At 41.3% G+C, this 12568-nt stretch overlaps 1 protein-coding gene across 3 annotated transcripts in view; it reads left to right on the top strand.

Moving 5' to 3' along the window:
• LOC109510592 (dual specificity testis-specific protein kinase 1) overlaps positions 1-10419 on the top strand; it is a 30845-nt gene extending 20426 nt beyond the window's left edge. For 2 of the 3 annotated variants that reach the window (XM_019861002.1, XM_019861003.1), the window contains 4 exons: positions 5556-5729; positions 5978-6061; positions 6293-6379; positions 8856-10419. In XM_019861002.1, the coding sequence (XP_019716561.1) occupies positions 5556-5729; positions 5978-6061; positions 6293-6379; positions 8856-8960 (450 nt within the window). In that variant the 3' untranslated portion in view covers positions 8961-10419. The remainder of the gene's footprint in view (positions 1-5555; positions 5730-5977; positions 6062-6292; positions 6380-8855) is intronic. The other variant, XM_019861005.1, reaches the window with a different exon arrangement.
• The last annotated feature ends 2149 nt before the right edge of the window (positions 10420-12568 follow it).

Here is a 12568-nt window from a genome sequence, read left to right as displayed (position 1 = left end):
GCTACAATGAGCACGTTTTGCAATGTACAGCTTTTTGAAGCGAGGTTTGAAGCAGGACACAGCAACTCTCGGCTCCTGCTCAATGTGTAGCCGGGACCTATATTTTAGTTTACTGAAGTCAGTCACATGATTGTTGGCAATATTTGGCACGTTTTCGCTGAAAAAAACTCAAGTAGCTTATCAGCGTGATTGGGGTGTAATGTCTTTAACTGACGCCTGAATTTATTTGGCTTCATGCTGTCTGCTACCAACATTTTTAGACACAGTAAGCACATCAATCTTTCCTCGTCTGCCACCGCAGTCACATTGAAGCCAAGCGCTACATACGCCTCATCATATTTCCTCCCTGAGAATGCCCCCTGTGCAAACTCTGCCAATGAGAGCGCCACTGCCCCCTGACGTAGTGGAGGTGCAACCGCACGTTATTTTAGGACAGTAAAAAAATAAAAAAGCATGTTCCCCGAGGTCAAACGCGCCCCCCTTGACAGAGCCTCACGCCCCCCTGGGGGGGCGCGCCCCATTATTTGAGAAACACTGATCTAAGATGAGCTAATCAATCATTTGATTGTTTATTACCTGCTACTGATGAATATGTAGCAGAAAAGTGAAGGGTTTATTTTTCATAAACTTTGAAGCCAAAATGTCTTCCAATTCTGGATTGACCCATTTGCTAAGGTGTTTTCTGAAGGCTTTTTGGTTTGCATCATTTGCACTGGGTATTAATTTAGGTTTTCGGGGCAAAAGTAAAAGGGTTTGAATAGTTTTCCAAGCCACTATATATTATCCAGTTGACTTTCCTTATCTCATCTTTGAACTATTCAGAGTGAAATAAGAAAAAAAAAAAACCTCATCACCTTTTGTTCAGGTCTTTGATCAAAATTTTAATTTCAAAATAACCATCAAATGAAATCAGAGGTTTCATTTGGACGGATTTTACCAAAGGGATGGCCATGACTCCCTGTGACATGAATCCATTTTGACTCAGAGATGACGAAATTTGATTTGTACATCGACATTCAAAATTACCAATATCATTAAATGGGACTGGGACCAATTAACGCGCCAGTCCAAATTGATTTGATTGATTGAAAATTGAAGACGTTCCTGTAAATGCAATAATGTGCATTCAAAAGTATCTCCTAACTGCGACACAAAATGTTTTTCACCGCAGATCTGTCTGCGAGTCATTTCCCCACTATAACCGAGTAGACTGTTTTGCAGAATACAGATTAGTTTTCAGAATATAAAATCAATGTTGATTTATTTTGAAAAGCTTTACCTTGGACTGATCAAGTTTGAAACAGAATTGTAATCAATATATGTCATGGGTTTGGGTTACAACAAATAATCTAGGGTTAAGTCACCCATCTCAAATGCATTTCAGTGAATGAATATATGTTAAGACCATAATGCCAAAAGTATACCCAAAAAAGGGCAAATTACATTCCGTCGTCATAACTTTCCAAGATTGAGGTTGAGACTCTTAAATTAGGGTTTATGTGTGCTTTCCTACCTCTAAATCGTCAAAGAAATGTTTTCCACTTCGGTTTCCCATATTGTTGCTATCTTAGCAAAAGGGTTGGGCTAAATTTAGAGGGAAAGTCCGTTATTGATGTTTTTTTTCCAAGAGCAGCTTTAAAATGGCGACATGGTCAAAAGGACCTCTGCAATAATGACATACAGATGATAAGATTAAAAAGGAATAAAAATACTGTAAAAACACATTCCATTTAATTTTTTATGTTGATACATCAACGTTACAAAAGTAACATTTTAAGTTAATTTTACTATTTATTATTGAAATAAGGGTGGCCCGGTGGCCGACTGGTTAGCGTGTTGGCCTTACAGTGCGGAGGTGCAGAATTCCATTCCGACATCCGCCTTCCTGTGTGGAGTTTGCATGTTCGCCCCGTGCCTGTGTGGGTTTTCTCCGGTTACTCCGGTTTCCTCCCACATTCCAAAAACATGCATGGGAGCTTAATGGAACACTCTAAATCAGGGGTGTCAAACTCATTTTTGCGGGCCACATTGTAGTCACAGTTTCCCTCGGAGGGCCATTATGACTCTGAAACTGTACAAATGTTTAATCACCTCTTCGTATTATTACATATACAGTACACAATTAATAGATAACTAATTTTGAAATCAAAAGTCAAGGAGAGTCGTTTGTTCCACTGTTGTTCAAGTTTCTGCAATAATCTAAAACAAGAAAATGCTTGCAGAAGCTCAACACAATTATTTATACATATGACAATTTAAAATTTGGTTCAGATTTTAGCATGCGTCATGGAAGTTGACCTGGTTGAGTCGCTTTCGTCGGCCACATAAAATGATGCGGCTGGCCAGATCTGGCCCCCGGGTCTTGGGTTTGACACCTGTGGTCTCAGGGGTGCCCATTACGTCGATCGCGATCCGGTAGATCACGGTCTCTTCCCAAGTTGATCGCAAGAGGAGAGTAGAAAAAAAACAACCAATGAAAATTGAAGACGTTCCTGTAAATGCAATAATGTGCATTCAAAAGTATCTCCTAACTGCGACACAAAATGTTTTTCACCGCAGATCTGTCTGCGAGTCATTTCCCCACTATAACCGAGTAGACTGTTTTGCAGAATACAGATTAGTTTTCAGAATATAAAATCAATGTTGATTTATTTTGAAAAGCTTTACCTTGGACTGATCAAGTTTGAAACAGAATTGTAATCAATATATGTCATGGGTTTGGGTTACAACAAATAATCTAGGGTTAAGTCACCCATCTCAAATGCATTTCAGTGAATGAATATATGTTAAGACCATAATGCCAAAAGTATACCCAAAAAAGGGCAAATTACATTCCGTCGTCATAACTTTCCAAGATTGAGGTTGAGACTCTTAAATTAGGGTTTATGTGTGCTTTCCTACCTCTAAATCGTCAAAGAAATGTTTTCCACTTCGGTTTCCCATATTGTTGCTATCTTAGCAAAAGGGTTGGGCTAAATTTAGAGGGAAAGTCCGTTATTGATGTTTTTTTTCCAAGAGCAGCTTTAAAATGGCGACATGGTCAAAAGGACCTCTGCAATAATGACATACAGATGATAAGATTAAAAAGGAATAAAAATACTGTAAAAACACATTCCATTTAATTTTTTATGTTGATACATCAACGTTACAAAAGTAACATTTTAAGTTAATTTTACTATTTATTATTGAAATAAGGGTGGCCCGGTGGCCGACTGGTTAGCGTGTTGGCCTTACAGTGCGGAGGTGCAGAATTCCATTCCGACATCCGCCTTCCTGTGTGGAGTTTGCATGTTCGCCCCGTGCCTGTGTGGGTTTTCTCCGGTTACTCCGGTTTCCTCCCACATTCCAAAAACATGCATGGGAGCTTAATGGAACACTCTAAATCAGGGGTGTCAAACTCATTTTTGCGGGCCACATTGTAGTCACAGTTTCCCTCGGAGGGCCATTATGACTCTGAAACTGTACAAATGTTTAATCACCTCTTCGTATTATTACATATACAGTACACAATTAATAGATAACTAATTTTGAAATCAAAAGTCAAGGAGAGTCGTTTGTTCCACTGTTGTTCAAGTTTCTGCAATAATCTAAAACAAGAAAATGCTTGCAGAAGCTCAACACAATTATTTATACATATGACAATTTAAAATTTGGTTCAGATTTTAGCATGCGTCATGGAAGTTGACCTGGTTGAGTCGCTTTCGTCGGCCACATAAAATGATGCGGCTGGCCAGATCTGGCCCCCGGGTCTTGGGTTTGACACCTGTGGTCTCAGGGGTGCCCATTACGTCGATCGCGATCCGGTAGATCACGGTCTCTTCCCAAGTTGATCGCAAGAGGAGAGGAGAAAAAAAACAACCAACCATTTGTCTGTCTTTGTGCATGTAAGTAATATTTTTTTATGTTAATGTACACTGCACCCTAATCATCCTATCAGTCTCATTTTCACAAAAAGTATTTATAAAATAAAATAAAGCAGGTAAATCTTTAACCTACGGTGGCGCGTGACCTGCGTCACGGGAAGTTGTTAGCGCTCAGCAGTCTACAATTGCAGATTGTAATTAGAGCCGTTGCGCTATATCTTTATCATTATCATTATTCTCATTCAGAGCTTGTTTCGTGTACAATTCTCCGAGGGCACGGGCAAAGAATAGGAATCTAGAGGGCCGAGGTAAGCACTTTAAAACGGTACGTGTGAGGTACAATAGTTAACAGGCTGCCAAAGTACGTTGCATGCCTCTGTGTCAGGCTGTTGCTCGTCATGGCGTGCGTGTGTATGTGCGTGCGCGTGCGCGACAACGGGTCAATCGCGGGAGGTTGGTTGATCGAAAAGTCGATCTTCAGTCCAAACTGTTTAGGCACCCCTGCTCTAAATGGTCCCAAGGTGTGAGTGTGAGCGCGGAGAGTTGTCCGTCTATGTGTGCCCTGTGATTGGCTGGCAACCAGTTTGGGGTGTTCTACTTAAAGATTCATTAGCATCATGTTATCAGAACCATCAACAATAAAATGAAAGAAAAGCCCAGTGGGACAAAATTCACTGTGAAATGTCAATCTATCCTCTTTGAATGGTCGACGCAAACAGTGAAGTTCGTTCTATGAGAGGCTTTCCAGTGAAAAAAATGACAGAAGTTGTCGGTACCAGTGACAACATAAGATGGCTTCAGACGCAAGGGGCCAATTGATCGGCCATTCATTGATCAGTCCGTGCTCAGACTGTGTATATTGCAGTCCGGCTCTATATCGGTCAGGCACTAATCCTCTGAAACAGTGGTTCCTTACACTTTAAATGTTCCGTACCCAGAGAGAAGTGTTGTTGCAACCCCCTGAAAAACAGAATCTTACTTAAAGGTGATGAAATTATCATTACGAAATCGTCAAGTCTGAAAGATGCAAACCGTCATAGATACGAAGGCAAATGCACAACACGGGGAGCCTATGAAAACTCCACACAGAAAGTTTTTTGAACCAACAACCTTTTTACTTGTGGGACAAAGGTGCCAAGCATTGGGCTAGTGTCCAGTCCAAGCAGAGTTCCACTAAATGTAATTTTTTTCAGTTTATGGCAGATCATGACTTGTGGTTGGCCTCTGTGCTTCCTGTGTGGAGTGTGCATGTTCTCCCGCATCATCGATTTTCTCCGGAAACGCTACGGTTCCTCCCACGTACCAAAACCACGCATCTTGATGTTAACTTCATTGACAAGACTAAATTGTCCACAGGTGCCAATGTGAGTGTGAAAGGTTGTTTGTCTGTATCCTGTGATTTGCTAGCTACTTATAGCCCCAAGTTAGTTGACAGTGGCCTCAGTTCACCTGCAACACTACAGTAGACGGTCTTTGTTCTCTTTCGAGACAGTCCACAGATGGTGTAGGTGAATTATTTAGTGCACAGGAAACACGGTGACATCAGAGACAAGCGATTGATGAAAAAAGTAATCGCTGAATAGATGTGCATGAAAGACTAATTGAACACGTGAGTGTAGGTCATTGTTAATGTGAAAAGCTGCCTTACTCTGCCCTCTGCTGGTTGAAAATTATATCACTGTTTCTCTGCAGAATTGTCTGATCCGAATGACATCCCGCGGTCGGGAGGCCCTGGTGACAGACTTCGGTCTTGCGAGAGAGGTGGTGGAACTGCCAGTCAAAAGCCCTGACAGGAAGCTTTCATTGGTGGGCTCTGCGTTTTGGATGGCCCCGGAGATGCTCCGAGGCGAGCCGTATGACCGCAAGGTGTGAGATAAAATCTGTTTTAACTTGGGCAAACTCGTATACAAAATAATAAAATTGATATTTATTGGTATCCTTTGGAAAATACTTTATTCCAGGATAAATGTCCTTAATTAGGTAATAATGAGATAAATAAGCTACTCGTGTTTTACCCAGAGGGGGCGAAAATGTTTGAATGTAATATTTCTTTCCTCATCACCACACTGTTATGCTCATTCCTCAATTTAACAGGCGTGTGTTACCTCTCTTAGGTGGATGTTTTCTCCTTTGGAATTGTACTTTGTGAAATCCTGGCTCGGATCCCTGCTGACCCTGAGATACTGCCCAGAACACAGGTTGAGTAACAGTTGTTAGTATTTGTATAGACAAAGGCACAGAAGCAAACTAAAAGATTATTTATTTATGTATTCATTTATTTTATTTTTATTTTTTTATCTTCGAGTAGCATCTTGGTGGCAGGCAGCTACATGATTGCCATGTTCTTAAACAATCAAAATGTTACGTTGAGTGTCAAAACCTAGTGAAATGCAATTAATGTCCACTTATTATTATTATATATATTTTAGGACTATGGGTTGGATACGAATGCATTCAAGGAGATGGTGGCAGACTGTCCTCAACATCTCTTGGAACTGGCAGCGAGCTGCTGTATGGTGGGTACCTGTTTTGTTCATGCAACTAAACTACTCAGGCCTACATAAGCAATTTCAGCTATGGGATTCGCAGTCTCTACATGACTACAGTGAGGTGGGCTCAATATCCCCGAAAATTCACCGAGTTGTGGGTGTTATGTCTGCTTTGGAGGCCCTGAACACAACCACCTAAGACTTTTAGTGTTCCTTGGGAAGTTAGAAAATAATTTTTACCGAAATTGATGGATGTGTCTATCACAGTGGTGGCCAACCCGCGGCTTGCGAGCCGCATGCGGCTCTTTGGCTGGTTCAATGCGGCTCCCGGGCTTTGACACGACAAGCATTGAAAACATGTCGGCAGTGGCGCTGCCATTCAAACAAAGGTGCTAAATATACAGAACACACTATGTCAGCCTATCATCAATCCCGTTACTTGATTGACATAGAGGGCAACCAATCAGATGACTGCATAACCGCTCGTGCGCAAAAAAAAAAAAACGGTGCTAAGCGCTAAGCTAGTCAGCGAATTACCTCTGATTTTAAGGCAGGGGTGCCCAATACGTCGATCGCAATCGACCGGTAGATCTCGCGCCAGCAGACTGGTCCCAAGTCGACCGCAAGGAGTGGGAGGAGGAGATGGGTGGGGAAAAAAAAGATTTGTGTGTTTGTGTCTTGAGCTTTCGTTCATGTTCGGGCCGTTCCGGCTGCTGCTCATAGTGGCGTGCGTGCATATGTGAGCGAGTGCATGATTGGGCACTTGCGTGCGTGCGTGTGTGTGTGCTTGCACGTGCGCAATTGGGTCGATCGTGGGAAGCTGGTCGCTTCAAAAGTCGATCTTTGGGCAAAAAAGTGTGTGTGTGTGTGTGTGTGTGTGTGTGTGTGTGTGTGTGTGTGTGAGAGTTTGGGATGCCCATGTGTAAGATGTGGCTCTTTGCAGTAACAGTAAAAAAATTGGCTCTTAGTCTCTGACTGGTTGGCCACCCCTGGTCTATCCTAACTTGTTAAGTTTAGCTTAAGACAAGCACAGGAACCACAGGCAGACACAATGAACTCAGTCCTAGTTTATTGTCAAGGCAGGTCGAGGAGGCAGGGACCAAAGGCGGTCAGAGAAATCCAACCAAGGTGTATTGGAGGGCTGAGCGCAATAGCTGGGCAGCAAAGAGTATGGCAGGGAAGGTAACTGAAGGAACTGGAAATGGGTGGCTCTTCAGACTGGCCTTTATGCTGCAGAGGGGAATGTGGTTGACGAGGTGAAGATTTTCAGGTGAGACAGGTGCAATGATTGGGGGGACGCCGAGCCAACACTGAATTGAGGGAAAGGCAACCAAAAACAGAACAGAGGGAGGGGTCGCACAGTGGAACACTGAGGACAGACACAACGGATTCTAACACAACTCGACCCAAAGTTGCCAGTCAGGGTCGGCAAGCCTTAAGCCTTTTTGAGTGGTGACTTCCATGAGTTACGTTGTGGTGGCCCTGTCAGAAATGGTACTGGCCCCGCATATTTAGTATTTATTATATTGTCTAGTCCAGTTAAACCAAGACAATGAAGGTATTTATTTAAAAAAATGATGATTTATATCAGCTACAAAAAATATGAAGAAGCACCATTCACAGATTTGTCCTGGAGCCTTCTCTCTCGAGCAGTACGGAGTTCCCTTTTTTATCTCATATTTCTCTTCTTTGGAGGGTTTAAGGTCAGGCCATGCCAGCACTTTGGGCAGCTCCACTTTTTAGATAACAGAATGAAGTCTAACGCATGAGCAAGCAACTTTGCTTATCTGCAAATAACATGGTCAGCATACACAATGGTACAAACAGTTGTGTCAAATGTCAAATTCCCATTACAATTCTCCCCTTTTGATCCTAAGGATCAACCAGGAGATAAAAACCAAAAGCACAATCAAATATGCAAAGAGAGAGGTTGCCAAAATTAACATCAGACTAAAGAGGCCCTGCGGTTGCATAACACAGCGCCAGTGCTTCCCCGGGCCATTGGGCCAGCATTAATGTTGCATCCTGCTCATACCAATGCAGAAAAAAGGGAAGTCAGCCATTTTACTTTGATTGCAGGGTTCATACGCTGATAAATGCCTGATTATGAAATCCACCCCAATTAGTCGCACTTGGAATCAGCTATGGTGAGGGAAAGGGATTACTTTTTCTTGTTTTGCTTTTTTGCTGTCCAATGTGGGCCGAGCATCCTGTCAAAGTTTGGCTGCCATTTTGAGGATTTCGTCGCAGTAATTCTGAGTATTACAGTTAGTCTAAGTCTGCAACAGAATTGCGATCCAGGCTGCTGTTCAGATCCGACATACGGTTAGTTCATCTAAAACATTTTTGATGAACATTGTCCACTCACCGGTGTAGCTTTATAACGTATGATGCAGTGCATTAGAGGAAATATATCACGGCATTAATACCACTCTGAAAGACGCTCTGTTGCTTTCATTTGGCAGTCCACTGATGCTCTTCATCGTGTTTCTTTGTCCCTTAGCTCGAGTCCTACAGGCGTCCAGCGTTCACAGAGTTGTTAGATGAGTTAGGCGAAGTCGCCGAGAGTCTGGAACAGCCGCCAAAATCGCAACTACCTTTGACCTGAGCTGCCGAAGAGATGAATCACCGGAGGCACTGGAAGAACAACATCGACCCGATTAAGAGGCAATCGTATTTCATCAACCTGCGACAAGACTGCTCAACTGAGACGAATATATGTCATATGTTTTCGGGAAGGAATATGATGAATGGTCATGGACGCTTTTACTTTTTTACTGATACTTGCATGTATTTAAATAGATTGAGAGGAGTGTATACTGTACACAGCGACTTTGGTTTCTTCTTCTTGTTTTTTTTCCCAAGTCCAATTAGAGCAAAAGGTAACATGCTGTTTTCTTCTTTTTTTCAATTCTTGACAAAGGGTTTGGCTTGTAACCAACTCTGAAGACAGTCACGTCTGTCGATGTAGTTTATTCCTCTTCCGTTTGTTCCACTTCGCTCCTCTTTTTTTAATTCAGTCAAGGTGAAGTTTGACAGCTGACATCTACTGTCATCAGAAATCAGGACAACGATGAAGAATGTACTCAAAACAGCCTTTGAATACAAAGAGCAAGGCTTTCAAATCAGGAACAGAAGGCATGGCACATTTGACTTTGTGGACTTGTCGACTTTGCGAGGCTTCCACGCTGGCTTTTGTGATGATGAGACCACACTGGGAGAAGGCTCAAGTGGTCTTCTGACACAATAAATATAATGTCATGAAAGAGCCACAAAGGCATCAGCTATTTGAATAGAAGTAGGGCTGCCCCGACATGATCGGTAATCCGCGCCCGATCACGTGATTTTTAGAGGATCTGCATCAGCTGAAAAAGATCGGATTTTTACATTTTAATAAAGAGTTCTTAAATCAAGAATAACAGATTTTAGTTGTTAACTCGATTAGAAACACTGCTAGTTTACAGCGACATAAAAGTGTATCATCTTGGTATACCTTTATTCAAATAATCATAAAAATAATAATCAGAATATACTTGAGACAATTTGGATGTGGTCTCATTTAGGTAGGTGTCGGATCGGGACTTGCAAAAATACAAAAAAATGGGATTAGGTCATCATAAAATAGAAGTGTTGATGTTTTTCTTGAAAATGCAAAAGTTCAAAAGAGGTGCGCAAGAAAGATTTTGTCTTTGGTGTCCAAATGAACTAGCACAGACAAAACACTGGCCATTCATTTATTTCTCACTAAAGACAACATAACTACAGTTTATGTCAAAATGAATAACGCGCTGTATTATAAACTGGAGTTTACATCGACGTTTGATGAGTTTCAGGATTACAAAATTATTTTTGATTCAAAAGTGCAGATGGTGGTTTTTGGGGTATTTTTATACAGAAAGATTTCAAGATTACAAGATATATAGCTAGGATGTGTATATATATTGATCTGATCTGCATTCATTGTGCTTTTCTGTGGTTGCTAATGCAGTTTTTATGACGAATTGTCAAACTAATGAACCATTTTTTTCCATGTGTTTGTATTATCACATTAAAAAGATTATAAAGTTTGAATCTCATTTTGTACACATAAAATTGTAATTGTTTTTCTTTCTATTAAAAAAAACAAACAAACAAACAAACAAACAAACATATTTTAACTGACACTCAATGATTTATGCAAATGAAACTTCAAGATGTTTGTTTTGCAGGTACCAAACAACAATCGGATGATTAGAGGCATCTACTGGACGTTTCAGTTCAACTTTTTTTTTTAATTTGTCTTCAGCATAGTGTTCTAAAGCAGTGGTTCTTAACCTGGGTTCGATCGAACCCCGGGTTTCGGTGAGTCGGTCTCAGGTGTTCGACGGAGCCTCTGCCACGTAGGTTAAGACACACTCGACTCAAGATGTCAATTAGTTATGACACGCCCGCTTAGCCGTCACTGGCTGCAGATGATCACATGACATTGCTTGTCCAATCAGTGCTGTGGGAAATTTAGTTCGCTTCGTTGTCAACATGTGACTGTTGTGATAGTACGTCGTACAATTAAAACAAACAACTTCTCTCGAAATTGTATTTACTTTTTTCTGTTTTTAATAAATGCGTTTTTTAAATATCTTGAATTTGTAAAAACATATATTTATTTTTCACTTATGAAGCGTTCGGTGAATGTGCATATTAACTGGTTGGGTTCGGTACCTCTAAAAAGGTTAAGAACCACTGTGTGAAAGTGACTAGTAATACTTAGGATATGCCTCTCCTCTACCCTCTGGTCACAACAGATTGATGCTGTCACCAAATTTTAATCAGATGACTGACAAGTGACCAACCGAGATGTAAAATGTTAAAATGGAACACATTTGTGTGTTCCTGCAAAAAGCAATGCAAATAACTGCTGCAGGCAAGTTGCTGGGTGGACGTTTCAAGGCCTGTAATGGCGAATGGTGCTTTTTTGAATGTCTTTGAAGCCATCTGAATAATTTCAGACTGGTTGAAAGAGTTCAAAATAAAAGGAACAAAGTGAGGGGGCGCATGCGCACGCTTGTGTTTGAGAAACGTGCACTCTTCAGGGTCTAGTCAAGGTCCAGTGCTTCTCGCGGCTCAGTGAGAATAAATTATGCACGTTTATAAGTCTGTTTATGTGGGGTCCTGTTTCATGACGGCTTGTGTGGCGCTCACTGAAAGGTCACGCGCAGCAGGAAAATTTCAAATACAGGTTGTGAGAAAACAACGACGAGGTTGAGAAGTACGGTAACAAAAATACAATGCTGATATAAACGGGCCAAGTCAAGATGCGCTTCAGATGAAAAGTTTTAAACAGAATAGGTGGGCTGTGATGTGATTATTTGTGGTTAAAAAAAAGTCATAACATATCACAGCAAAAAACGGGGTGCATGCTCATGTTGACGGGAACATTTTTGGAAGTGGGGCTCTTCCTTGAGAGACGACGCTGACCGAATTATTGTGCATGTCAGATTTAGCTTTTTTTTTTAAATGACGTTAGATGCTTTTCTCGAGAAGTTGTTTTTCTTGTCACTTTCGATTAATGATATCAACCTCAAAAAAGTGTGATAATTACTTTCCCAGCGGTGCCTAATGAAGGGAAATTTATGAAACCAGGTTGTTCCTTATGAGTCAGCAAATCAATTATCATACTTTTGACAGAGCCCAAACATGAATCTGATTGAACATCTCTTGAGAGATCTGAAAACAGCTGTCCACCGACGCTCTCCATCCAACCTGATGGAGCTTGACAGGTTCTGCAAGGACTGACGTTACACTGTATTCGGAGATTTTTGAGGCTGTAATTGTTGACAAAAGGTGCGTCGAAAAAGTACTGGACAAAGGCTGTGACTACTTGTATCGACCACAAATATAAACAATTTTCATTGTACACCCAAACTGGATTTTTTTCCCACATATACGAAAGGCCTCTTTCTCGCAAATATTTTTCAGAAATTGTCTAACTCGCTATTCGTGACTTCTCCTTTGGCGAGACGATCTATCAACCTGATAGGTGGGGCATATCAAGATACTATTGAGAAAGCAAGACTAATGTCTTTGAAGACGTGGGATAGAGAAATGTATGTCCAATTCATGGGCAACATTTCTGCAGTCCACATGCCAACTATGCGTGCCCTTGAATTTTGTGACATCTGAGGCGCTGAGCTGCTGTGTGATAAAACTGCATATTTTAGAGTGACCTTTAATTGTGGG

Source organism: Hippocampus comes, unplaced genomic scaffold (genome assembly GCF_001891065.2).
Source record: "Hippocampus comes isolate QL1 unplaced genomic scaffold, H_comes_QL1_v1.1 scaffold130, whole genome shotgun sequence".
Taxonomy (NCBI): domain Eukaryota; kingdom Metazoa; phylum Chordata; class Actinopteri; order Syngnathiformes; family Syngnathidae; genus Hippocampus; species Hippocampus comes.
This window is presented reverse-complemented; position numbering and strand designations above follow the sequence as displayed.